Here is a 25,210-nt window from a genome sequence, read left to right as displayed (position 1 = left end):
CTGCTTCTACACAGCTAGGGACAAAGGCACATATGTAGGCTCTCTCTTATGTGCGTTCAGAGCCACTAATCCAGTTTCCGTTTGGCTCCCCGGGGATGAGCTGATCCAGAGGCGACTGGTATTCAGCAGCACTGCTAGGAACTGCTGCCATAGAGGGAAGGAAATAGCTGGTGACTCAGGAAACACCAAGCTTCTCTGATCCTACGCCAGCTCCCTCTGAGGTGGTGAAGGAAGGGTGAGTGGAGGGCAGAGGAAGGTGGGATCGCAGATCACAAAAATCAGGCTACCCTCAACCCGAATCCAAGTGAAAATATAGTTGTATGTGAACCAACCTGCAGCTCTATGCTTCTTTTTTTTTCTTTTATAAGAGGAAAATTAAAATGAATGCAAAAATAGCCCAGAGAACAGATTGAGTGGTTTTCTCAAAGAGCTGTCGTGGGGCTCGAAACAGCACGGAGGATCTGAGGATGAAGTCGTGACAGATGGGATCAGTGGAGCCTAGCAAAACAGCCCTGTCCGATTAACCAATCATACACTCTACGAGCGCTAGTCAGAACGACGGTGCTGGTGAGGGTTTTGGCGGGAGTAGTGTTGACAATATGTATTTACAGTACAAATGTCCGGGGGGCATTGGCCAAAGTATACCTTTGCACATGCATGCAGACAAGCACACATCAAGCGTGGCTGTGAGATAACATTGTTTCACCTGAGGCCTGTGATGGTTTCCGGAGAGCTTCTCGGGCTAACAGACTCGGTCCTTTTCTTGATAGCCAGGTGCCAGAGAAATGTGTTTGGCTGCATGGTCATATGTTGTGTCGCTGCATCTCTGGTTTGCTATTTTTTAACCCCAAAAATAGACATTCTATGTTTGGTTTGTCGTCTGTACTGTTGATTCCCTTAAGCTTGATTGTGTACACTAGTTTCTTGGACTAGCTTGTTTTGGATGATGGTAATATAATAACATGCTAATTAAAGCGGATCTGGGTTCGTTCCACTCGTCTGCACTTCATCAGTGTTGTTATGTATGCTAACACATTCTTACACAATACAGCCTTGGCAATGGACTTAATTAGATAAAGTATTCCTAACTGGCTATACTGTAGAATGTATTTAACCTAAAAGCAATTTCCCTGCTGTGGAAATATGTATGAAAGGGCTAGGTTTATTTGTATTGCCCCATACATGCAATTTCCAATGAGTTTACCTCTGTGGGCAATGAACCAGAAGACAGTCTTGTTTTGTGAATATCATTACTGATCAAAATGCACCCTCCTTATAATGAATTAATTCTCATTTGGTTTTATAACCTAATTCAAATGCAAATCCCCCTTGATTTATTTTAGAGTTGAGCGTTATGTATTTGAATAGAAAGTGTAACAACAACACAATGAGGTGAGGTTAGGGTCAAAGAGAGATAAAAAAAATACCATCAAGACATTATCAATAGATGAGAACATCGGTAGAAGGAAGACAAAGAGCAGGGGAATGTGAAGCAGAATGTGAAAACACCAGTCTGGCCATCGTCATGGTAGAAAAGATACTGGAGCCTGTTGCTATGCCAACAAGGATCGGGCTGCAGCATCTCACGGATTTGTCCACGGAAGTCATGTAAAGTGATGAGTGACTTTCCAGAGAAACATAACTTAGGAAGAAAAACCCTTCTGGAATGTTGAGGGGAAAGAAATGGATTTGTTTCTTTCACCTTAACCTTCTCTGCCAACTATAGTAGCTCATATATGTCAGGGTAATATAGCTGACACGTCAAGGTGGAATGCTAAAGGAGACATTATTAATGAAGGGAACGACAGGCTTTAGGCATTTCCAGGCAGGTAGAATAGTACTGTACCCGTGCTCGAGTAGTTACATGTATGTGTAGCTGTTTGTATTAAAACCCATTCCTTTACTGATACCCCTTCATAAATACACAAGCACTTGGTGTGTTTTGTCTCCTTTGTGTCTCTTTAGTTGAGGTTTTTTCTCATCATACGTGAAAGCCCATTCCAAACAGAGCTGGGCTATTTCACAGCACAGCAGCACCAGACGTCTCCTCCATTGTGTTTAACATTGTTGAAATATTTGTTTACAAGGTTCAGTGCCGTTTAATTTTCTTGTGATCAGCTCTCTCTCCCTTCTCTTTCTCCCTCTCTTTAGCTCGCTCCAACTCAGGAGCCCTTTTGTTTGAATATGCAGAGGACTTCCTGCTCGCTGGTCTTTGTTCAGTTTGCCTAATTAGAGTTTGGCGAGATGAAAGCAAGCAGCGGGGCTTTTTGCTCAGAAGCTGAAACTAAACCAGACACTGTAGTTTTGTGAGGAAAACAATTGAGATTAGTTTATCCTAATTCAGGGTTGAGGTCTAACATTTCATGACATGGCTTTACTTTCCAAACATGGTCAAAAACATTCCTGACTTCCTTCCACATTGTCTTTTGATGTTCAATCTTTCTTCTTTAATTGAAGATTCAATTGAGTTTTGATCCACTTAGCAGGTGTATCCATAGGGCAGTGAACCGGTTTTATCCTTTTTAAACTTTGAGCGTGTAATCCATGCCGTTGTTTCAACTCGTTTAGATTATTGTAATGCACTTTATGCCGGCCTAAATAAGACTTCGCTGGCCCGCCTGCAGCTTGTACAAAACGCTGCGGCGCGGCTGCTCACAGGAACCCGCAAGTTTGACCACATCACACCAGTTCTGGCTTCGCTCCACTAGCTTCCTGTCCATTTTAGAGTCCATTTTAAGATGTTATTGTTTGTTTTTAAATCTCTTAATGGGCTGGCCCCAGAGTACATCTCCGACCTCTTGCAGGTGTACACCCCCTCAAGGGCTTTGAGGTCGGCTGATCAGCTGCTGCTTGTAGTCCCAAAAACAAAGAACAAGACCAGGGGAGACCGAGCGTTCTCATCGATAGCCCCCAGGCTCTGGAACGACCTGCCCCCTCATGTTAAATTGTCGCCCACTCTTGAAGCTTTTAAGTCCCGCCTAAAAACCCACCTATTTTCCCTCGCTTACCAGTCAGTCTGAGCTATGTCATACCTGTTTGTATGCTTTCACTGTCTGTCCATAGCCTTTATGTGCCTTGTATTTATTCTTATGTGTGCTTTTTTTATCTATTCGTGTAATATTATATTTTATTATAATGTTATGTTCATTGTGAAGCACTTTGGCAAACCCTCTGTTTTTAAACTGTGCTATATAAATAAAGTGGATTGGATTGGATTGAGAAATATGATTACCTGAAGTGGCCTTTTCAACTGTTAATCCAACTAATTGTCAGCACTGTTATCTTGCTTTAAAGTCAAAAGATATTTAGACTGATACATTAAGCCACTTAAAAATGTTTTTGCTCAATTCTGCTTTCTGCATTGTGTAGTTAGCTTCTTCAGAACCGTTGTATTCAGCACTGTGCTTGCAAAGAAGCAGTTGAGAGTAGAGAGGAAACACCAGTTGGGACTTTCCAATCTTGGTTAAATCAAGCCGCTTATTGTTCCCCACAAAGACGATTTCAGCCTCCGATAATAGGCTCATAAACGATGAATACATTTGTTACACAATTTACATAAATTGTGCCATACTTATCCAGCTCTCTCTGAAATTACTGAACTTCCAGGAGTATTGCACATTCTGCGGTCTAATGTTGTTTACCAGACTCAATGAGCTAAATGTAGTTAGTGCATCATCTCAGTTGGAAGACATTAATTTTCCATTATGGGATGTTTTTGTCGTTACCTGCTGAGACCCACCCCCTGATGCAAGGCAGGAAGTCGCCCTGTCAAAACGTCACGGGAAGCCACATTTCTAGGAAAAGTCATTACGATTTTATCCAGTTCCTTACAAGAAACTACAGTTCAGTGCCGTGCCGCTGGTGGAGAGGAACAGGATGTGTGCTCTAAACGCAGGCTGAAGGGAGACAATTGTCAAAATGAAACATTAAACACCAACAGACGCTCAAGGCAAGGTGCTATTCTGCACTAATGTCCCTGTAGATTACTTTGCCTTGACTTGAGCTTCCATGGCTCAGAGGACCGGGGGATTTAGTTAGTTCTACTTTATCTCACTGACATGCATTTTTACTTTTGTGATAGAGGCAAAAACGATATCTAAAAAAAATCTGCTTGTACAGGTTACTCAAAATGATTTGTCTCTCTGAACTCAATATACATCTACATGATTAGATTAATATTTCAAAAGAAAAGAGAACATAAGGACACCCAAGGACTTTGGTGTGTGTGTGTGTGTGTGTGTGTGTGTGTGTGTGTGTGTGTGTGTGTGTGTGTGTGTGTGTGTGTGTGTGTGTGTGTGTGTGTGTGTGTGTGTGTGTGTGTGTGTGTGTGTGTGTGTGTGTGTGTGTGTGTGTGTGTGTGTGTGTGTGTGTGTGTGTGTGTGTGTGTGTGTGCGTGCGTGGGCGTGCGTGTGGAGGGTTTTGTACAGAAAGGGGGGGGGGGTGGTTGCATGTGCTAATCGTCCACTTCAGGCCTGGCTTCCTTCCTTCCATCAATGCTGCCGTTCTCGTCGCAATTACAGCTTCCAACATCCCAGGAAAAGGAAAATAACTGTACTGTATAGGGTGACTGTGGAAAGAGGCCGGGTGGAGCAGGGAGCAGTTGTAGAATGCATCCGCAGCACTGGCAGTTGAAGATTAGAAAGAGGAGAGGAAGGACAGATGGAAACTCTGAGATAGGTCACTAGATCTCAGGGGACTAATGATTAGTGTTGACCTCATATATGAAATGAAAATAGAGGTCAGACGTAGAGTTGATTGGTTTTCACATTGGACCCAGCATGGTTCTACCAAGCATTCCAGGTTCTAACCAGGCCAGACACTCCAAACGTTTGGTCAATGGAAAAAATCCAAACAATGTAAGGAAATACAACATCTCGAAGATATATAGTAAGACATTAGGATTGTTTGTTTACTATTTTAAATATGTTGCTTTCGGTTTTGACAAAGACGTTTCTTTGAAGTGAATGCATCAGTGTTTTGTGAAAGAGCTGTTAAATCATTGAAGCTCATTTGGGTGAGACTGTCTTATTATTAGAATAAGTGAAGAAATCAAGAAATGTTTAAGTAAGAAAGAACGGCAACTGTTCAGATCTCTACCCCTCACCAAGAGGCTCCGATTTATTTTTCCAGACATATCCCTTGACATATTAGCTTGTTTTAATGAACAAAATGTGTGAGTCAAAGTGATTCACTCAGTGTTATGCAGTTAATTAGCAAATGTGGGGGAGCGTAATATCTCAACATGAGATATTTTCCCTCGTAAGACTTAACTATGATCTCCTCATGTCGAGAATAGAATAGACTGTTGAGACAACAAACAACAGACAAAAGTCTTTGCAATATTGGTGAGCCCTTTTCGCATCAACAATTTAGTATGAAATGTTCTTTCATATCTTTAATGTTGCGGTATATTAAGACAGTGTTTACATTCATTCTAGAGCAAGAGACAATAATGTTTTTAAATTGTCTCTCGGTTAAAACATTCTCTTTCGGCAAACCTTGGCATGTGCAATCTTAATGATGTAGTGTATGGCCTTGTCTAATTGTAACTTTGAATAGTAAATCACTTCACTTGATAGGCTTCCAAACAACTTAGTGCATCGCTCCTGACAGATGATGGCTGTAGCTGCTGAATAAAGTGGAAAGGGACCATAAAGATTTAATGCTTCACTCGCTCAGCTTAAGTGCCTCGTCTGGGGTCAACAGTTCCCTGTGGTAGTTCCAAGGAAATCAAATGAATGCACCCTCACTCCTACATACACATGAGTGAAGAGTGTTCTGTATTACAGTAAAGGGAATACATTTAGATACCTTGAGAATCCAGGGCATTCTGCCAGAAACCAACACAACAAACCAAGTACACATGTATTATGTGGTGTATTCAGGGCAGACATTCAAAATAGTGTATTTTGTGAATGTTGTTTGCTGTGGAAAATGTCCAGTTATCCTCTCTGTCTCCTGCATACTTATTTGAATGTACAACCAGTGTAAAATGTCAAGTTTGTAGATAGTCTGAAATACAGCTCTGCCTTTGATTCACATGCAGTCGTTGCACCTTTCACATCGCTGCGGTAACTGGTCAATTGAGAAGCAGTCAGATTTGTGTTGCAATGTAATCATAGCACTGTGGTGCAAAGCATTCAAGGCAGATGGTCTGCGGTACTGTTGCAGGATAGATGTAGTACTACTACTGTACTATCTAATGGCCTTGCGCTCTATGCAACACATTTAGAAGAGCTAAATGCTGCAGGCATCAAGGAGGTGTCTCGGCAATATTCATCCCTTACTCTAGTGTAGCCTGTAGTTCCAGATACTCGTCACCTGTAGGTGTAGAATTATAAAAACAATAATTCTTAAGACATTTCTTAAACCCTTGGTGAACCTGCTTATTATCTCATTAACATATTTTACAGTTAAAACCAGAGGCGCGGGAAGGTATTTTGAGTGGGGGTGCTGAGGTGCTGGACTCCAGTGAACACTATTACGGGCACTGTATAGAGCACGCACAAAAGCAATCCCCACACGCAAACACACTACACCCGCGACTGTTACAATGAAGGCTCGATAATCAGCTCACGGCATATAGGTGGGGGTAAAGTGCTTTTTTTTTTACGAGTGGGGAGCGGACCTCACCTCCTCTAGGGGGGTCCTGGGGGATGCTCCCCCGCGAAGATTTTTTTAAATATTGAAGTTGAAAGCATCAATCTGGTGCACTTTAAGAGCAACATTAAGAGATCTATGGATACATCTCTCAACACCCAGATGAAACACAACTGTAAGCAGATGTTCTTTTTCTTTATGGATATTTTACAAATCACTCCCCTTTCAAACTGTATTCTTGTTTTACTGCCATATAGTATTTCATAACTGTTTTTCCTTTATTCTCTTATTTGTTTTATAACTATAATGATCATCAATAATTTGTGACCAAACCGTTTGAGACCCACTGAGATAACTTAGACTAAAGTTAACTATCTAAACACTCAGAGAGTCCTTTAGCTCACCTGAGCCTCTCAGTCTGAGAGGAGAGCTCTCCTCCAGCTTGTTGTGGAACCAACAGCTCCGTATGTCCGTTAGTGCAGCTAGCTAACCAGATGCTAACAACACGGTCCCTGCTGCTGGCACCGGTCCCTCTCTCTCTCTCCTTCACACACACACACACACACACACACACACACACACACACACACACACACACACACACACACACACACACACACACACACACACACACACACACACACACACAGGGTTTGAATGACACAAGCACACTTTTATTTCCATGCAACTCTCTGATTGGTCTGGTGTCTTGCCTCTGTTGCATTCACCGAACACGGGAAATTACAGTCCTGCCGTCCTCTCTAGTGTCATGATGAGGTTCACGTAAAACACGGTTAATGTATTATATTATTGAGGTAGAATTGTCCGGTGCTACAGAAAAAACATTCGGGGCAGGCCAAAATATTATTTTACCAACAATGTGGAATTTATTGGCTACGTATATTACACAGATTATGCACAGCGGGAGCAGCAATAACCGTCAAATAATAATTCAGACAGGGGAGCTCCGCACCCCCTGCCTGCCGCTAGGGGGTGCTGCAGCGCCCTCAGCACCCCCCTTCCCGCGCCCATGATTAAAACATACGCAAAGTGAGCTTTTATTTGGCCCCACAAGAGCTTGCAAAGTAGGGCTGCTCGATTATGGCAAAATCATAATCTCGATTATTTGGGTCAATAATTGATATCACGATTATTAAAAACGATTATCCATTTACTTTGAGAAAAAAAAGGAATTGATTACCCTGAACTTTAAGTATAATTATAACTGAAAAACCAATAAAGAAAAAAATAATCGTTTTATTTCGATTATGTTGTTTTCATAATCGTTGCAAGCCAACATCGTAATTGCGATTAAAATACGATTAATTGAGCAGCCCTATTGCAAAGAATATAATACGTTTATTATACGGTTACATGCCACTGTACAGAAGCAGGTTGCCCATAAACTACATGTCCCACAATGCATCTCGTTTTGTGACATGCCACTGAAGAGACTTGCAATTATTTGCGCTGGACTTCTGCTTTCAGACGTAGTAAATTACTAAGTTATTATCCTATCCGATAATAATCCAATTCAGAGGCAATAATGTAATATTATTTTATATATATTATATATGTATATAGTTACAACCGGCCCTTTGAGTGAATCCTTTATGCAAATGTGGCCCGCGATGAAATTGAGTTTGACACCCCTGCTCTAGAAGCTAACCAAAACTAGATGTACTAACATGTGACTCAACCACAGGCTTACACCCAAGCTGCAGCTAGACTTCTCAACATCTCTGAACATTAGACTTTGACCAAAACCTGACTAACATAGCTGCTTGCAGTAAATCAAAAAATAATCTATTAGTTTAGAACCCTTCGCTCCAGTGACATGCAGCATAGGACATAACATAAGGTTTAGTACTACACGCTACCAATCGCAGCTGTGGAGACATTGGTATAGTTGTCTCTTTGTAGGACACTGATTTAAATTATTCTTAAACTATGAATTATTTTTACGGTGTGTATGTAATTTATTATATGTAATGCCTTGTCTTTTATCTGGACCCTGAGTCTGTAATAAAGGTTTCATAGGTGTTTATACTGAACAGACAGACACAGTCCTTGAAAGAACACTGTCTGACTCAATTTCAGCAATGACAAAAGCTTCTATTTCGAACCATATGTGCAGTGTTCGCGTAGCCATTTGATTGAGGAACAGTGCAGGCATGAGGTAATTGACACGGCTTCAACTCTGCATGCCTTGCTATTTTTTGTGTTTTGGCTGAAACATCAATAATGCATTTTGATGTTGAACAGAGCAGCTTGTGAGAATACACAGCATTATGTCCCTCAAATGATAACTACGGCAGAGTGTGTTCACGGCTGTGAGAAAGAGCTCAGTGTGCGGTTGCTTCACACCCTGAGCTATTTATACGGCTCTTCAGAAGAAGAAAGCTTTACAGATCTGTACATTCAGAAATGAACCACTTCCTCGTGTATAATACAGCAACGACTGCCCAGTCTGAGCAGAGTACGTTAATTTCATTCTTGCTACACACATACAGAGCTACATGTAAGAGAATGCCTTTGTGTGTGTGTGTGTGTGTGTGTGTGTGTGTGTGTGTGTGTGTGTGTGTGTGTGTGTGTGTGTGTGTGTGTGTGTGTGTGTGTGTGTGTGTGTGTGTGTGTGTGTGTGTGTGTGTGTGTGTGTGTGTGTGTGTGTGTGTGTGTGTGTGTGTGTGTGTGTGTGTGTGTGTGTACGCTGCTTTAGTCTTTTATCCTTTATTAAAATCACAGCAAGCTGTAGACTTTGACTCCATAGTGTGGGTAAGTGGCTGAGGACTCAATGTGCAATAGTTTCACTTTATTTCTTTTTATGTTAGAGTATAAAACACGTTTCTTCCTTTTTAAAATGTGTCAAGCTCTATGTTAATAATTTAAAGGGCTTTAAGACGTGGAAGCCTTTAACAGCAGTCTGTAACTCTCAGCAAGATTGTAGAAATCTTCTCAGTCCCTTACCTCCCACTATCTCATCCTTTCTCTCGCTCATAGAATAGATATCCACAATGAATTATTAAAGCACTTTAAATTCTGCCACATTTTCTATATTACTTAAGCTGGGCAAAGACACTATGCATTATGGATCAGCCCACTGAGATGGATGTTATTCACATTCAATCAGAACCATTTCCCCACATCTTTTAAGCAGATGTTTTTACAAATGGCTGCTTTGTTTCCGAGTCCTCGAGAGCCGTGCTTGCACTTTTTTGGCAATGAAAGATATGCAGCAATGATCACGCAGCGACGCTTTATTTCTGCCCAGGCCTAGTAAAAGCAAGTGATTTGTGGATGTGTCAAATGTTTTGGATAATGTGGAGTTTCATATCGTGTGTCAAGGGTGCACCCAGCATAAGCTGCACATAAAACATTTTATTGTTCTTATATTATGCTTCATGACTTTAACACACTTCAATATTGCCTGCCTTTTTGTGAATGCTCGCTCCCATTAAAGTCATCAAAGGCAGTGCTGTCAAGAAATATGTTTTAACGGCCTACAATGTTGGCATCGGCAAGGAAAGAAGAAGGTTTTGAGTCAGTATGACATGTGCCATCAGAAGGCATGTAGAGTGCAGTGGCCATATGCTGATGAGAGTCCTTGGAGGAGGATGCTATTTAACATTCCATCAGGGTGCTCGGGAAGCACACACACTCTTCCTTATGACTTAGTCTATGTGTCCATCTGATGAGCGACAGATAGGGAAGGTGAGAGGAAGTGTGGTTGGGGAAAAAAGGCTTTAAGATGAAGTCTGCCTCGCACATCTGTTCATGTGTGTAGAATGATGTGATGGGGGAATGTCTCACAAGGTCATTCAAGACCTGTACCTATCAAATGCTGCTTTCAAAACAAAGAAATGCAAGACACCTCAGTTATTATTTTTAGATGGCAGAAAACATTCTTTTAGTTTAAGGAACGTTTTTTGTATGCATGGACTTATATAGTCATATAACTAATGGACTTTGCCTGTCTTTGTCATGCAGTATATAGCAGTACATCGGTGACCAAACCACCAGCAGGAATTGTAATAAAATAAGTAGTTTGCCAAACAATAGTGGCCTGTGTTCATCAGACGTGTAAGTATAGCAACAGACACTGGCAGATGAGGAAGAGGAGAGCAGAAGGCAGCCGCAGCTGGCTGATGGATGGGTGGATGAGGAGACGGGGAGCAGCCAACATGTGGGGAAATGGGCGAGAAAAATCAAACGGAAGAGGAGTCGGCCAGATAAGACGTGAGCTGCTTCTAATGGCAGAATGATGACCCTGCTCCATCTGCCACTCAATCATAACTAGGGGTCGATATTCCGCATTTGACCGATTATCGGTATCGGCCTTTTTTTATCAAATTGCCGATACAACTTTGGCTCTGATGCGGCCGTTTCTCTGGCTGCAGTCACCACTCTGTGTACACGAGCAATGTCCCGCCCACAGCGCTATCTGATAGGCTATTACTGAAGATTTCCGGGCGGGAGCCAGCCAGAGAGGCGGGACCTTCTCAGATTACAGGCAGGTGCGAAAGAACGAGTGGAGTGGAGCCTCGCAGTTTTTCAGGTTGATATGTGAAGCTCATTAGCTAGCCAACATGTATCTAGCAAATGTTTGGCAAAATATTAGAAGTGAGGCTACTAGACTAACGTTAGTGTAATAGCCTCACTTTTTAATAGTTTGCAAAACATTAGCTAGCACTAGTGTGTTGCAGTTGCTAGCAGCTTATTGGGATGTTATGCTAGATCGACAGATATAATAAATTAAGCATTATTGTTAGTTAAGCATGTCAGCCTGCAGCCCACTTCTTGTCTCTCTCTCTAACTCATTGCAGATGGCTGCACTAAAGAAAAGGGCACAGAGAGGAAACCAGTTGTACGATGTTTAAAAGTTCATTAAACATAATATATGCTTAAATGCATTTCAAAGAAATTGTGTTGAGTTGTGTTGGAGTTTGTGTTATTCTACATTTTGACACCAAGATTTTTTTTTTTACTGCAAATGTATATCGGTTACAAATATCGGTTATCGGTCTCCTTGATTACTAATAATCGGTATCGGTATCGGCCTTGAAACAGCCATATCGGTCGATCCCTAATCATAACCAACCAATTGGCGGCGGTTCCGTTAGACACTCCCATCTTCACTCACCGCCGAATGAAAGGTAATCAGATGACAAGGAGAGGTGGGGACATACTGTAGTTTGGGCACGGATTGTGTCACGTTCCCAGTATGTGATGCTGCTTGTGGCTGTGGTGAATGTATTTGTGATCCAATATCAAGGCATACTTAAAGGGAGATGGAGCCTTTCCTTATGTCTTCAGTGATCGGTCATTTCAATTTTGAGTTTCAGTTCCTCTTTTTTCTCTCAAACCACTTGTTAACGAACGCTGTCACATCCTGATCACACTTAAGACAGAAGGAATCTTGCATCCTGTGCTTCTGCCAATACAACAACATGTGTATGACTGGCTGTGTGTGTGTGTTTGTGTGTGGCCTTCCTGTTTTCTTGATTTGGGAAATTGAAGTTCAAATCACGTATTCCCTGATACGTTATCTTGGAATAAATTTAGTTTGCTTTCTCTGCCTTTGTGACCCGTCTGTAGATATCTGCTTATACTGGCTGTGCAGATGCTGTCTTTTCATATTTTCTTACCTTGTCTTCCTAGTCCTCCTCGGCCATAAAATGGTGCCTCTGTCTTTTGCCCACCTGAGCTGGATGAAGCCACGGGTTGGTGTATTTGAATGATTTTGTATGCAGCGACAGCACCATTCTGTTTCATTGCAGGAGCCTTCGCCTTATCTCCTTAATGGGTTATGAGCAAGGGAACAAAAACAGAGGGAGGCAGAGTGAGAATGATTGGACTCCCTGCAAAGGGCCGGCAGGAAATGGACTGCAGGCAGATAAATAAAACACTCTGCCTGCCTGTACATTTCCTCTGCCCCTGAATCACACATGTTATTAGGAAAGAAGGAACAGCTTGTAGTCAAGAGTCATTTGAGCTTCTGTAGTTGTTGCATTATATTTAATCTGCTTGCTGCTGTTGGCATAGACACGCTTTGTCATTTCCGCTGCAGCTGCACCTGTAGTTGTGTGTTCATTTGGGTTACTAAACACTCGCTTTCTTTTTTTACTACAACTGAATGCTTAAGTATCCTTAGGTGTGAAGCCCCTCTGAATGTGAAAGTGTTGCTTCAAAACCTGTCCCTCCAAATCAGCTGCAGAGAACTGGTTGCAGAATGACTACATTACTTCGAAAAGGACTTCATATTTTATAAAGATTAATACAGTAACACATTATACATCTTTCTGGAAGGAAAAAAAAAATCAGTCTTTGAAGTTAGAGGGGTCTTTCATGTAGCAACAGCTGATATAGCAGAATATGTTGTGCATGTTGTAATGTTCCTAACGGTAAAGTAGAGCCCTCTAAGGCTGCACCATCTCGCTTCCTTAATAACAAAGGGTTAAAATGATGAACCTGTTTGCTGGTAGTGCCACGAGACATCTCTGTTTGAAATGATTGAACCTTTTGGGACTTTGAGTCCGACACGATGCTGTTGATATTCTGTGCTGCCTGGGGTTCAATCCAATTTACTTTAGACATTCCGTTTATTTAGGAGTACATCTTGCTCAAGGCCATAGACCATGTTATGTATTTTTCATTTAAAGGTTAACTCCCGATAATTCTATCCCCAAGACATGCGCTCGTATGTTTACAGTATATGATCCCTGCCAGCTATGGTGTTTACATTTCCAACAGGTGTTTCTTCAGAGGGGAACACGAGGCATCTTGGTGATGAGACTAAGTTAGACACATCAGGGCTTTAACACAGCATTAGATTATGTTTCCAAAGAAAGGCATTGTCAGAATGTAAAATGGGTAGTGTGGGCTGATGCCGAAGCGTTAGCTCATTGTGGAAATGTTTCTTTTAAATCTATTGATCTGCAGTGTTGGCAAGTTGGGGCAAAGTGGCCTCCAGTGAGCTAACTAAATACTTCGGCTTGGTATAATGGTTACTTGTTTTTTGGGTTTTTCCGAGCAACTCAAAAACACTTTACCCCGTAGCGTTCGTCAGCTTTATCTCCGACCCGCTCTGTGGGAGACTTTTGAAGAGCTCTGATGTTTTTGTCATGATTTGTGTACAGTAGTAGAGGATCAATCCAATTCAATTATATTCTGCCAAACAGTTCTGTGTGTTCCATAAGTACTCCAGAGGAAAAAAAAGCATTTGTGAGAGCAATAGCCTTCGGGGGTTGCGCCAAATGAAAATGCTTTTTTTTCTAACCCCCCACACCTCACTCAAGAAGTGTTTGCTTGTTTTCTGTTTCTATTCGCTCTCTCTATCTCTCTCTCTCTCTATCTCTTTCTCTCGTTTTTTACCTTTGATTTGAACTCTGACATCCAAGTCTGCCCCAGGATGTCTGTCACAAACTGCAGTCCAACGTTGTGACAATGCTTTTTTTCTTCCCGTGCCTTTTATGACCTTCTTTTCTTCCTCTTTCTGTTCTTTTTTTCTGTTTTTTTCCCTTTCAAGGTCTGGCGCACCTGACGTTAAACGACCAAGGTATGGGTTCATTCCGTTTTATTTTGGTTCTGTTTTTTTTTTTAGAGGAATTGACTCAGCCTCTTCCACCCAACCCCTCCGAAACTGCCGCTTTTCCACACAATTTCCTCCTCCGCTTTTTACCTTTTGGTACCATGTCCCTCCATTACCTCCCAAAACCTCCCTTGTCTTTTTAACTCTTTGCAACATCCTCCCCTGTTGCTGCCCCCTTCTCCCTCTCCTTCCACATCTCTTCATTCTTTTCGTCGTGCCTCCTTATTCTCCCCCCCCCCCCCTCCCATGTCTTTGTGCTTTTCTGTGACCTCCACCAATGTGTGTCCCACCCCTTGTCCTGTCCTATGGCTCACGTCCTGGACCTTCACCTCTGACCACCTTTGTCCCCGATGACCCGACCCGGGGCTGAAGGTAACACTTTTCTGCTATCCCTTGTGCTTGGGTTTAAACAGAAAGTTAAACAAACTGCTGATTCTATGGGAAATGTGTTTGTTGGTCAACGTTTCAAAATGTGTTCACACCCCCATTCACTAACACTTCGAGGTGAAAGTGTTTTCGAATGTGCAGAGTTTCTCTTCACCACTCTGCTAACATTCTCATTGTTTGGCATTCTGATTCTAAAGGGTTGAGGTCAAGTTGTGATACAGCACTATTACATGTGTTTAACATTTGATGAGGACATGTCTGCAATTGTCCTGATGTTGCTATGTATTCTGGATGTTATTTCTGATGCAATGTTGTTTACATCTTACACCACACTCCCCTCTATCCCTCACACTTCATTGTTATGTTCTGGCCATAGGGCATTTGACATATCTTTTTCAAAGGAGGTATTTTTAAAATGATACATCATTTTAATCTTAACATTTGATGTAATTTTGTGTCTTCTTCCAACTACACACCATGTAGTCTCTTTACCATGCCTCGGAGTTATGTTCTCTTGGTTCTCTAACCTTTCTCTTCCTCTGGCATTCCTGTAAGCACGGCCTTGGATAGGAAAAAAAGTGATAAAGCAAAGTTCACGAGAGAGAAAGGAAGTGAACATGTGCAGTGGACAATGCATGTTTGACCTTTACTGGTGTGTGGAGGTAGCTTTCTCTCCTTAATCCTCATAGTCTGTGATTCATGCAGACGTGAGCAACAACCTTGGCCCTTAACTGTTTTTCTGATTACTCTTATGTTATTTTCCCACTGTCGCATGATATTGAAAAACTCATGCTTCAGTGCCAATTTGTGACAGTTACTCACGTTGCTACTCCAGTGATGCTAGTTAAAGCATAGGTACCTACTGAAGAATTGCCCCTCTAAAGTGGCATCAGTTTGTAATACTTGGATTTTGGCTCCGCAAAAGTGAGGATCAAGGGAAGCATTAGATTACTATATCAGCACTCTGTCAAATTAAACTCTCATTGCAGGTTACACAGAAAACTGAGATTAGAGAAATGTGGAGAAATGAAACGACTGCAGGAGCAATATCAAAGTCAACTCAATCATTAGACAACAAATCTTTATGTGAAATAATTTGCAGTGTGAATATAAACTTGCTTTTTCTTAACAAAAATATAAAGCTTATTCTGTGTGACTGGCGAAGCCACACACAGTATAGTATTCAACATACTTATATCATATTTTTCTCCTTCTTCTGCCACAAATCAAAACGTGCGGAATGACCGGGATCGGGTTGCTATGTCTTTTATAAGAGATTCGCCTAGCCGTTTTTCACGCAAATTGCCCCATAGGAAAGAATGGGAAATCCATTTGAACATAGCTCAAAATCACCCCACTTTGACCCCATACAGATTCTGCATACTTTAACGTAGAACAAAAATTACAAGTTTAAACTGTTATCGAGACTATGGACTTTATTAGACTAGTTGGAGATTTTTTGATAAATTGTATGGTTCTGACGAAGTCGCAGCTTACGTTTTGTGAAAATGTCACACTATTCCACATTTTATAACGGTGTGTATGGGAGAGCTCGGTAAGACTTAGTGACATCACGGCTGGAGGGGAGAGGAGCTGGGAAATCTGAAGAGTTTTATTTCCAACTATTTCTCGCCTGGCCACAATGTTCACTCTTCATACATAATTTGGTGATCATAATGTAGGGAAACGGACTTCCACATATAGCAAACACGAGAGTCATCAGGTGTGTTCATCTGGTATCCTAAATACTCTGGTAGGATATTTAGCTGATTGGAGTTAAGTTTTTTTACTTAGAAGCAACAATGCAGCACAATATTGTCAATACATTCTCTGACAGACTGTCTCTCATTCACTGGCAGGGCGTTGCCGTGGAAACGCTTTGATATTTGAACACACCTGTCGGTCGTTAACAAAATCCAGTGATAATCTAAAGATGTTCAGATGTGGTACAAGAATCCAAAAATGTAAACAGTTAAAATAGTCAGCTAAAAGTGAGCTAAAATGTATGGATATTATTCGTTGTACCTTAACAATACAACTAATGCTATTAATACTTACTCAGCGGGGGGAATGTTAGCATCGGGACGCGCACCCAAGTTTCAGTCACACAGTCAAAATGTCTCGGTATGTTCTACTTGTTATTACTACCACTCTTCAGTAGACAATTAGGACATTTTCTATTACATATTTATAAGGATAAAGTGATGACATTTTGTACAGACATGGATATAAACTGCAATTCCACTGGTTGGTGGAGGCATACTACTGCAATGCTGTAATCCTAGTATATATATTATGAATTCTCCGTCCATTTAGATCTATTTTCAAAGCACTGTACCTTCCTCACCAGTTCAATGCTCCTTTACTCCTTTCCTCAACACATGGCTTTTTCCACGGCATACATTCACTGCCACCAGCAGATGAATCATGACCATAATCCCTTCATCTTTATGCAGCCTTTACTCTTCCATCGTATCGTCCACGACCTGCTGATCCCTGTCCGTAGTCCCCCCCTTAACAAGGCTCACTGTTTACTCTATCCACTCCCATGTAGCAATACAAGCACACACCAGTGTAATAGAACATACCAGAAGAATGAGAAATCTGACATTATATCTTCTCGTCTTCTCCCCCGAGGCACGCCCTGATCTTAACATCACACGTTTTGTCTCCGATGCACCAGTCTAGGGCATCGCTGTGCATTTCCTGCCCCCCCGCAAGCAGCAGGATGTAAACTGGAAAGGTCGTCAAAACTGAAAATTCAATAACTTTTTTTTTTTGAAAGACGGAGATAGAGGATTGGGATTGCAGTAGATAAAGTGAGGGAAGAAAGTTTGGAGAGGATAAACAGATTCTATCATGCTCACTGCTCAGCTGCTTTAATGTGCATGTCACTGACTTCACTCCATTTCCATCTCGCTCTCTGTCTTACACATTTCTTTTGAAGAAAAAGTTGTAACACAAAATAATGTACAAATAGGCTGCCGACATTCAGGGGAGGTCCAATGCAAAATTCTGTGAGGTAGATAACAAAAAACGACTTAACAGATAGTAATGTTGTTGCTTTTATTCACTTTCAGGGATAACCAGGCCTAGTTAAAAAAAGATTTTAAAAAATATCCTGGGGTAAGGATGCCATGTTCAAAGTAAAGTAGCTGATGATGCTGGTTTTATCAAACAGTACCCTGCAAGCCATTCTTATTGATCGCCCTGTATCCAGAATTAATACAGTGTTTGTACCCAAGGGACAGGTCTAAAACATCTTAAAAGAGAAAAATCAATAAACCTATTTGGGAAAGGCAAGAACGTGTGACATGTTGGCGAATTCAATGATTTTCACAGGAGGATTTAGTCACGTCTCTGCTTCCAAGGCGTCAAATCCCCCCCCCCCCAAAAAAACAAACCTGTTTACATGTATGTGTTGGTGCGTGTCAGAACAGCCATGGCTGTAACATAAAAAGGTGGTTTGGTCAATGTTAACGATCAGAAGGTGATGCCTCGGCCATCACATAACCAGGCAAATCAAATCAATGCGAGTGTCTTCTCAAACCCAGGGCTGTCCTTCAGATCTGTTGGAAGGACAAACCCCGGGCTTCAGTCACTGCTGATCTCTATCTGCCTGTCTGAGACTGCTGCCAACCACACACACCAGCGCGCAAAACCATTACTTTTCACAATAAATAGATTATCATTTAAAGGAGCTTTGACGGACGTGAGCTCTCAACAATACATCAATATTGATCACCAACCAAAGTACTTAATAAACATCACCTTAAAGAACAAAGTATACATTTATTTTAACTGATAAATGGAAAATACATTGTATTCACTAACCACGTCTCTCTCTCTCTCTCCCTCTCTCTCTCTTTCTCCCTCTCTCCAACTAATCTTTACTTAAATATGAATCTTGAAATATTATTTTTCTTCTATCATGGCAGTGGAAAAATCAAAACATGCAAATATTGATGATAAAGAATATTGAAAAAGTGTATTTTAATGTCTAAATAAATACAAATAATGATAAATACATACACATCAAATAAAGTCCTATCTAGGAGGCAGTGCACCTTTGACATTTACTGAATGTTGTTGAAAATCTTCCATTGTAAGCAAAGCAAAGGTCACACATTATTTTTGCACATTATCCTGAAATGTCTCCTTCACTGATTATGAATGGTGTTTCAATTGTTGTACAATTACAGTTATTATACAAAACACAAATGTCGTCAATGTAAATCACAATTTTAGGGAATAATGTTCTTCCCTGAGCAGAAACAATCTAAAACAAACTTGAAACCCCTTGGTGTCATTTGGTCTTATTGTTTCAAAAGTTATTAGACAGTAGCACTTTCAAAAGAGCTTATCTTTTCAGAGAACCAACAGGGCAATCCCAAAGGAATATGGACATGAATAAGGTATATGTTTACCTTTGAAAATTAAAAGCATGGACTGCAAAGCCATCAACAAATATCGCATGCTACATTATGCTCTGAAGTAAGCTCCATCTAACATCTGCAGTGAGATCCCATTAAGTCTATCTTAAGCTTTGGTTAAAGTACCTACAAAGTGAGATGAACAGCAAACAATTTGAAATATGAATGATTTACTAAATTAGGACATCGTTAAACAACTTTAACCAAATGATAGGGTAATTGTTGTTCATAAAAGGGATATACTTTACAGCATACTGTACATTTCGTCTTTTCACTACTGCAGACACACTCACTAAAGTTGCAAATATAATATTGCTTTGGTCATTATGGCCACCTTGATACTCATTTACAGTACAAACAGTAAACAGTAACGATCCAGTGTACATGTGCAGTAGATGTATCCGTCCCATAAAACTCAATTTATACTTAGTATAAACTATCAAATTTATTGTGCATTGTATACTCTCCTGTATGCAACGCTGTTGCCTATTTCCTTGGCACAGCAGTCTTCAATGCGTTCCTGTGCTGCTCTAAACAGCTGCCCTGAAGGTGTTTCAGCTTTAACAAACTAATTAAGAGGCCGTTAAATAATTAAATCCGCCGTTTCCAATAATAGAAAAAAATGTGCCAGTTAATGGCTCTAAACTGCCAACATTTCCACCCCTTTGGCTTTGTAACTGCAGATGCCTTTGCACATGGCCCATTTGGTTTCTATGTATAGTAGGTCTCCCACCAACAGCACCACCTTTTCTGGAGAGGCCAGCAAGACACATAGTGGGAATTAAATTAACCAAGCCCTGGGAGATTGTCTCTGTGCAGGCTTAATGTAGATCTCCTGGGAGATACTGTGGGGAAAATGAAGGGAATATCCAGCCTGATCTGTATCTAACCTCAAATGTAATAGACTAGGTTCAGGTCAAGATAGCCATCTCTGTCTGAGCTCACTGAGGGCAGTTTATAGAGTCAACATGCCACTGTGTTTGGGGCAAACTATTTAAACACCTAGAAGTGCAGTGGGGCTCAGTGCAATGTACAAAGTCTCATATTATTGCTATATCAGACCTGCCTTTAATGAAAACGTTGATGAATGCATTTTAATGTTGTTCTCATATTATATGATGAATATGAAACAGTCTGAGTAGTTTGGCAAATTATTACCACTCCACTGCTTGGCTTTACAGGATTCATATTTTAAATGGACTTTAAGCAGCTTTTCTCAATTGTAGGGAAGCACCAAATTATTGAGATATTACTCATTTTAAGTTCAACATATTAGCTAAATATCCTTTAAAGTCCCCCAAAATACCTCTATTTGTGATAACAATGACAATGATGAAGAAACTCTTACCACAATTGATCAACAATATATTTTCATAGAATAGTATTTTATTGTACTTAAAACCTGTTAAGCCCCGAGCCTGTTTTTCAGGTCTCAGGCTCGAAAATGACATTTCCAGAACAAATGACCACAACTACACTTCTAAAAGGGGTAAATTGATCATCTTTTTTCTCAAAGCAAGGATAAACCTGTGAGTTGGATGTAGAAGAGTCAGATTCAATATAGATTTTTTTTATTTTAAAGTAAATTCAGATTGAACATAGTAAAACATTTTAAAATATTGTGTCCGTCCAAAAAACGACATTACTTATAGTGAAAACTACCCTTGAATGATGGGATAGTAGACTAAATGCTTTAGGAATCCAAACTATAACATATATTAAGTACCCTGTATCAAGATTGATGCAAAACAAGTGACATTTGACCTTTTTAGAGAGATTTAGCAAACAATATGACATGCTGTAGTGTTTTTTGAAATGCTGTAGTGTTTTTTTAAATGTTATTTTGACTTGCACTTCAGGGCCACCCTTTTGGAAAAAAATCGGGCCCCCCCCAACACAAGTCAGGCTCAGTGGCGGCGCCAGAGACTTCTTTTGGGGGTGCTGTGGGGTAGCTTGACGTTTCATAGAGGGTGCTCAAACATTTAGGGTTTCCCATTAAGGTACCGGTCGCTACAGTGGAATTTTCTACTGCAACACTCCCCACGCATATACACAGTGTACCTGCGACTGTTACAATGAAGGCTCGATAATCAGCTCACGGCATACAGGTGTAAGCAGGGATAAAGTGCTATTTGTATAGATGGTGTGTAGACCTCACAAGCTCCCCCGGGAAGATTTATTTTTGAAATATTGAAGTTAAAAGCATCAATCTGGTGCACTTTGAGAGCAACATGAAGAGATCTATGGATACCTCTCTCAACACCCATATGAAACAGAACTGTAAACAGATTTACTTTTTCTTCATGGATATTTTACAAATCACCCTTTTAAACTGTATTCTTTTTTTAATGTATTTCATACCTGTTTTTCATTTATTCTCTTATTTTTGTATAACTATTAGGATCATATAAACGTGTGCCTCGGAAATAATTGTTTACATTAATGGTGACCAAAACGTTTGAGACCCACTGAGATAACACTGAGAGTCCTTTAGCTCACTGAGTCTCTCAGTCTGACAGGAGAGGACTCTCCTCCACTTTGTTGTTGAAAAAACTCCTTATATCCGTTAGCGTAGCTCGCTAGCACCAGAAGCTAACAACAACGATCTCCGGTACCGGTGCGCTCTCTCTCTCTCTCGCTCGCTCGCACACACAAAATGGCTCGTTCCACACACACAGAGCCGAGCTTGAATGAAACACAGAGACCCAGACGTAATAGTACTGGACTGTATCATATCTTTTTTTCTTTTTTTAATAACCATTTTTCCTCCTGGTCTTTCGCGCCCCCCCCTGTCATGCCTGCGCGCCCCCCCACTTTGGGAAACGCTGCACTAAGGAGAGCCGTTTTCAGGCAAAACAAGGTATGACTGCTAAAGTATTGTTTGCATTTGCATAGCATATCTCAGAACTTCAAACTATAATCTTGAACTAAAACCTCTTAATAAAGCCTGAATGAATATTTTGGTAAACTAGAAATATGATTAGTATCAAGGTTAACAATTAATATTAAGATGCTGCAAAAAGTATTCACACCACACACTTTCATCCAGTTTAAAATGTCAGCCTCATTGTACATCCCGAGGGAGGATCATTTAGAATGTTTCAGTGACCTCTTCCACCCTGTTCAGCAGACAGGGCATGGTGGGTTGTCTGGCTTGAAGCCTGGGAGGCTGCTGCAGAGACATTAGGCCAGGATGACAGAAGTCCTCACACAGGCAGGAATTTCTCCTGACACAGCAGAGGGCTAAAATGGTGGAGATCTACAGCAGCCTGAATATGCTGCACGCAGTCCCCACAGCCATATATAGAAGAAAAGCCTCCGGTTAGATATCTGACAATCAGGCTACTATAGCTACAACTTATAATTGCTTCATTACCAAAACCATCCGATACTCCCCCTCCAGAAACAAATATAATTCCTAGCCCAAAATATACGGGCATACTGTGTGTATATTAATATATATAAATGTGGTTGCATTTATATATTTGCATACATAACATATGGACTTTGAATGCCCTTTAAGCCATATATATTAAGTTCCTTTATGATGATGATGATGATAATAATAATAATAATAATAATAATAATAATAATAATAATAATGAATTAGAAATCAGAGTATCTAGCCTAAAACTGCCCACTAAATAATATCAAAATCCATATGTGAAGTCAATGATGTATGAGTCAATCCCTGTTAATGGCATAATCACAATCATGAGTCTAATGCTGATTGACGGGGCTGGACTGAGGCCACTCTGTGACCTTCAGTGGGTTCCTTGAGGTGAAGCGAATGACAGAGTTTGAGGTGCGTGACAGTCCCGGGCCCCCCCGGTCCCCCCCTGTGAGATTGATCGGAAGCCTGAATTGTGTTTCTTAGGCTAGTCACGCCTCGTTATTGGCAGCTTCACTTAGAGAAACTGACAGGGCACATCATACACACAGCAAACTCCCACTTTACAAGGTGATGGACACGCACTGCTGTTCACACGTACGTACGTACGTACGTACGCACACACACATCAAATTCCCTGACTATTGGTGAATTTAAAGCCACCTGTGATCGAATGTCAAAACTCAATCCTGTAGTGAAACTTCATTAATCACTCTGTCGTCAGGTTTTAAGTTCAAAACACATATACAGCTGGATTGTTATGTGACATAAAGTAATGTTAATGCAGATTAGCTTCACTTAAATTGGTCAAATATGTTATTAAACAGAGCGACCCTATGTAGAGTGGATTGATGCATGTATTACAACAGAAGAGTTACAGTTCTGTTACACAAAAGTTAGGACTTTTTTATAATGTATGATATATTAAAACTTTAAAGGTCAATTTAAATCCAAATGTTGCCAAACATAAAACACATTTTATAAAGCTTAATGTATGCCAGTAGACCTGTTACACAGGACATCTAGTGTAGCTTTACACAAGCATTAGCTTGAGCTGCATAATCCTGTATCTAAAGAATCAAACAATCATTTTCATGATTATGTCATGTAGCTTGAAATGATTTTTTTTGGCACAAATGCTTACATTCCCAAATTATGAAAATAAACCTTATACGGTTGCATAGCGTCGGACGGTTTCCAGGGCAACTGACAGTATTTCATTGACTATTGACCCATTGATGGAATGATAGAGGCCATTTAGGTCTTTAACTCAGCATGGGCCCATAGGCTCAGTGCAGTGGAGTTAATGTAGTCATCCTTCATATGTAGCTGTTGCCCTCTCTCCTTTTTTATAATTACCTGAACCTTCACCCCCGATGTTTTTTATACCAATATTCAATAGTGTGACCCTGTTGTTTAATCTCCTTTTCTAACATGTGTAGTCCTTATTCAGAGGGGAGCCTAATTGAATTTGGTCCATGGGGCATTAATCTTAGGGCCGTGTGGTCAGAGGCTGGAAATTGGATCCAGATCAAGTTTTTACATGTTGTAATTAAGGTCACCAGGGGCAAGAGGGAAAGTGAGGAAATATAAAGTAGGATGGCTGGAGCAGCGCCTGAGATAGAGTAAGAGATGGAGGGAGGATTGAGGTGAGTTAGGCGGTTCAGAGAAGTTTAACACATGGAATGATAGGAAACATTACAACAAAGGGTAGGACTCCTGACTAAGACGAAGTGGAAACTTTGTTTACAGGCGAGATGAGAAAGTGTGGGCCCTGGGAAAGAGGGGCGAGGAAGAGAAATAGCATGGGCAGCATTTAGACTTCATTTCATTTCAAACCTTTATTTAGACAGATAGGTCCCTTGACATCAAGAGCCGCGTTCACACTGCGGTACTTTTCCCACAAAGGTTCATGCGAACTTAGTTCATGATCGCGTTCACACCAAAAAGAGCCGGTACTAAAAGTAGTTCATGCGAACCTTTTTACCCCCTCGAAAGTCCCTGCTAGAGAGCAGGGACTTTCGAGCGGCTCTTTTTTGAGAAAAGAGCTATATTTCTGATTGGCTGGGCGGATTGCAAACCACGCCCCGTAAAACTCCCAAAAAGTTTTGCAAAGCCGCCATTTTATTATCCTCGCATTAGCATTATTAGCATTAGCCCAGCGCAGAAACGCAGAGAGACTAACTTATGGCAACACAAAATAAAACGTGGGAGCAGTGGAGATGAGGAGGTACTCAGAAGGCTTCAGTAGAAGCTGCTGGGACTCCCAGCAGCTTCTACTGAAGCCAGTCCCCAACTCCGGGGACTTCCGGCCGGGGACTCCGGGTGGCAGTATACGCCGTGAAGTGGTTTGCGGCCTGCCAGTAAACCCAAAGCAGAAGAAAAAGAAGTGACGTCAGCGGCTTCATTTTCCTAATCCACCCCCAGGGACTTTTTCTGGTGTGAACGCGATCTGTACTTAGTTCATGCGAACTAAAGAGTTCGCATGAACTAAGTTCGCATGAACCTTTGTGGGAAAAGTACCGCAGTGTGAACGCGGCTATGGATCTCTTTTACAAGGGAGACCTGTATCAATTTAGTTCCACATGAAACATAAAAACAAACAATAGAGGACATCATATTTACATATTCACCAACACTTACAAACACCCATAGTGTCAGAAAGCATCTCGTGCAGACGTGCATTAAAAACATTTAGAGAAATAAAATTGCTCAATTTCAATTTGGACTGTAGGCTGTCCCAAGCAAGTGGAGCTGCGCACATAAAAGCCGTCTTACCTAAGACAGTCCTCCCTCTTGGCACATCTAACA

The 25,210-nt window shown here is 41.0% G+C and overlaps 1 protein-coding gene across 1 annotated transcript in view; it reads left to right on the top strand.

Moving 5' to 3' along the window:
* Positions 1-25,210, top strand: part of nrxn2b (neurexin 2b) — a 769,387-nt gene that overhangs the window by 188,731 nt on the left and 555,446 nt on the right. The window contains 1 exon segment of the mRNA XM_071206612.1: positions 14,126-14,155. Within this exon segment, the coding sequence (XP_071062713.1) occupies positions 14,126-14,155 (30 nt within the window).

This window comes from Pseudochaenichthys georgianus, chromosome 18 (genome assembly GCF_902827115.2).
Source record: "Pseudochaenichthys georgianus chromosome 18, fPseGeo1.2, whole genome shotgun sequence".
Lineage (NCBI taxonomy): Eukaryota > Metazoa > Chordata > Actinopteri > Perciformes > Channichthyidae > Pseudochaenichthys > Pseudochaenichthys georgianus.
This window is presented reverse-complemented; position numbering and strand designations above follow the sequence as displayed.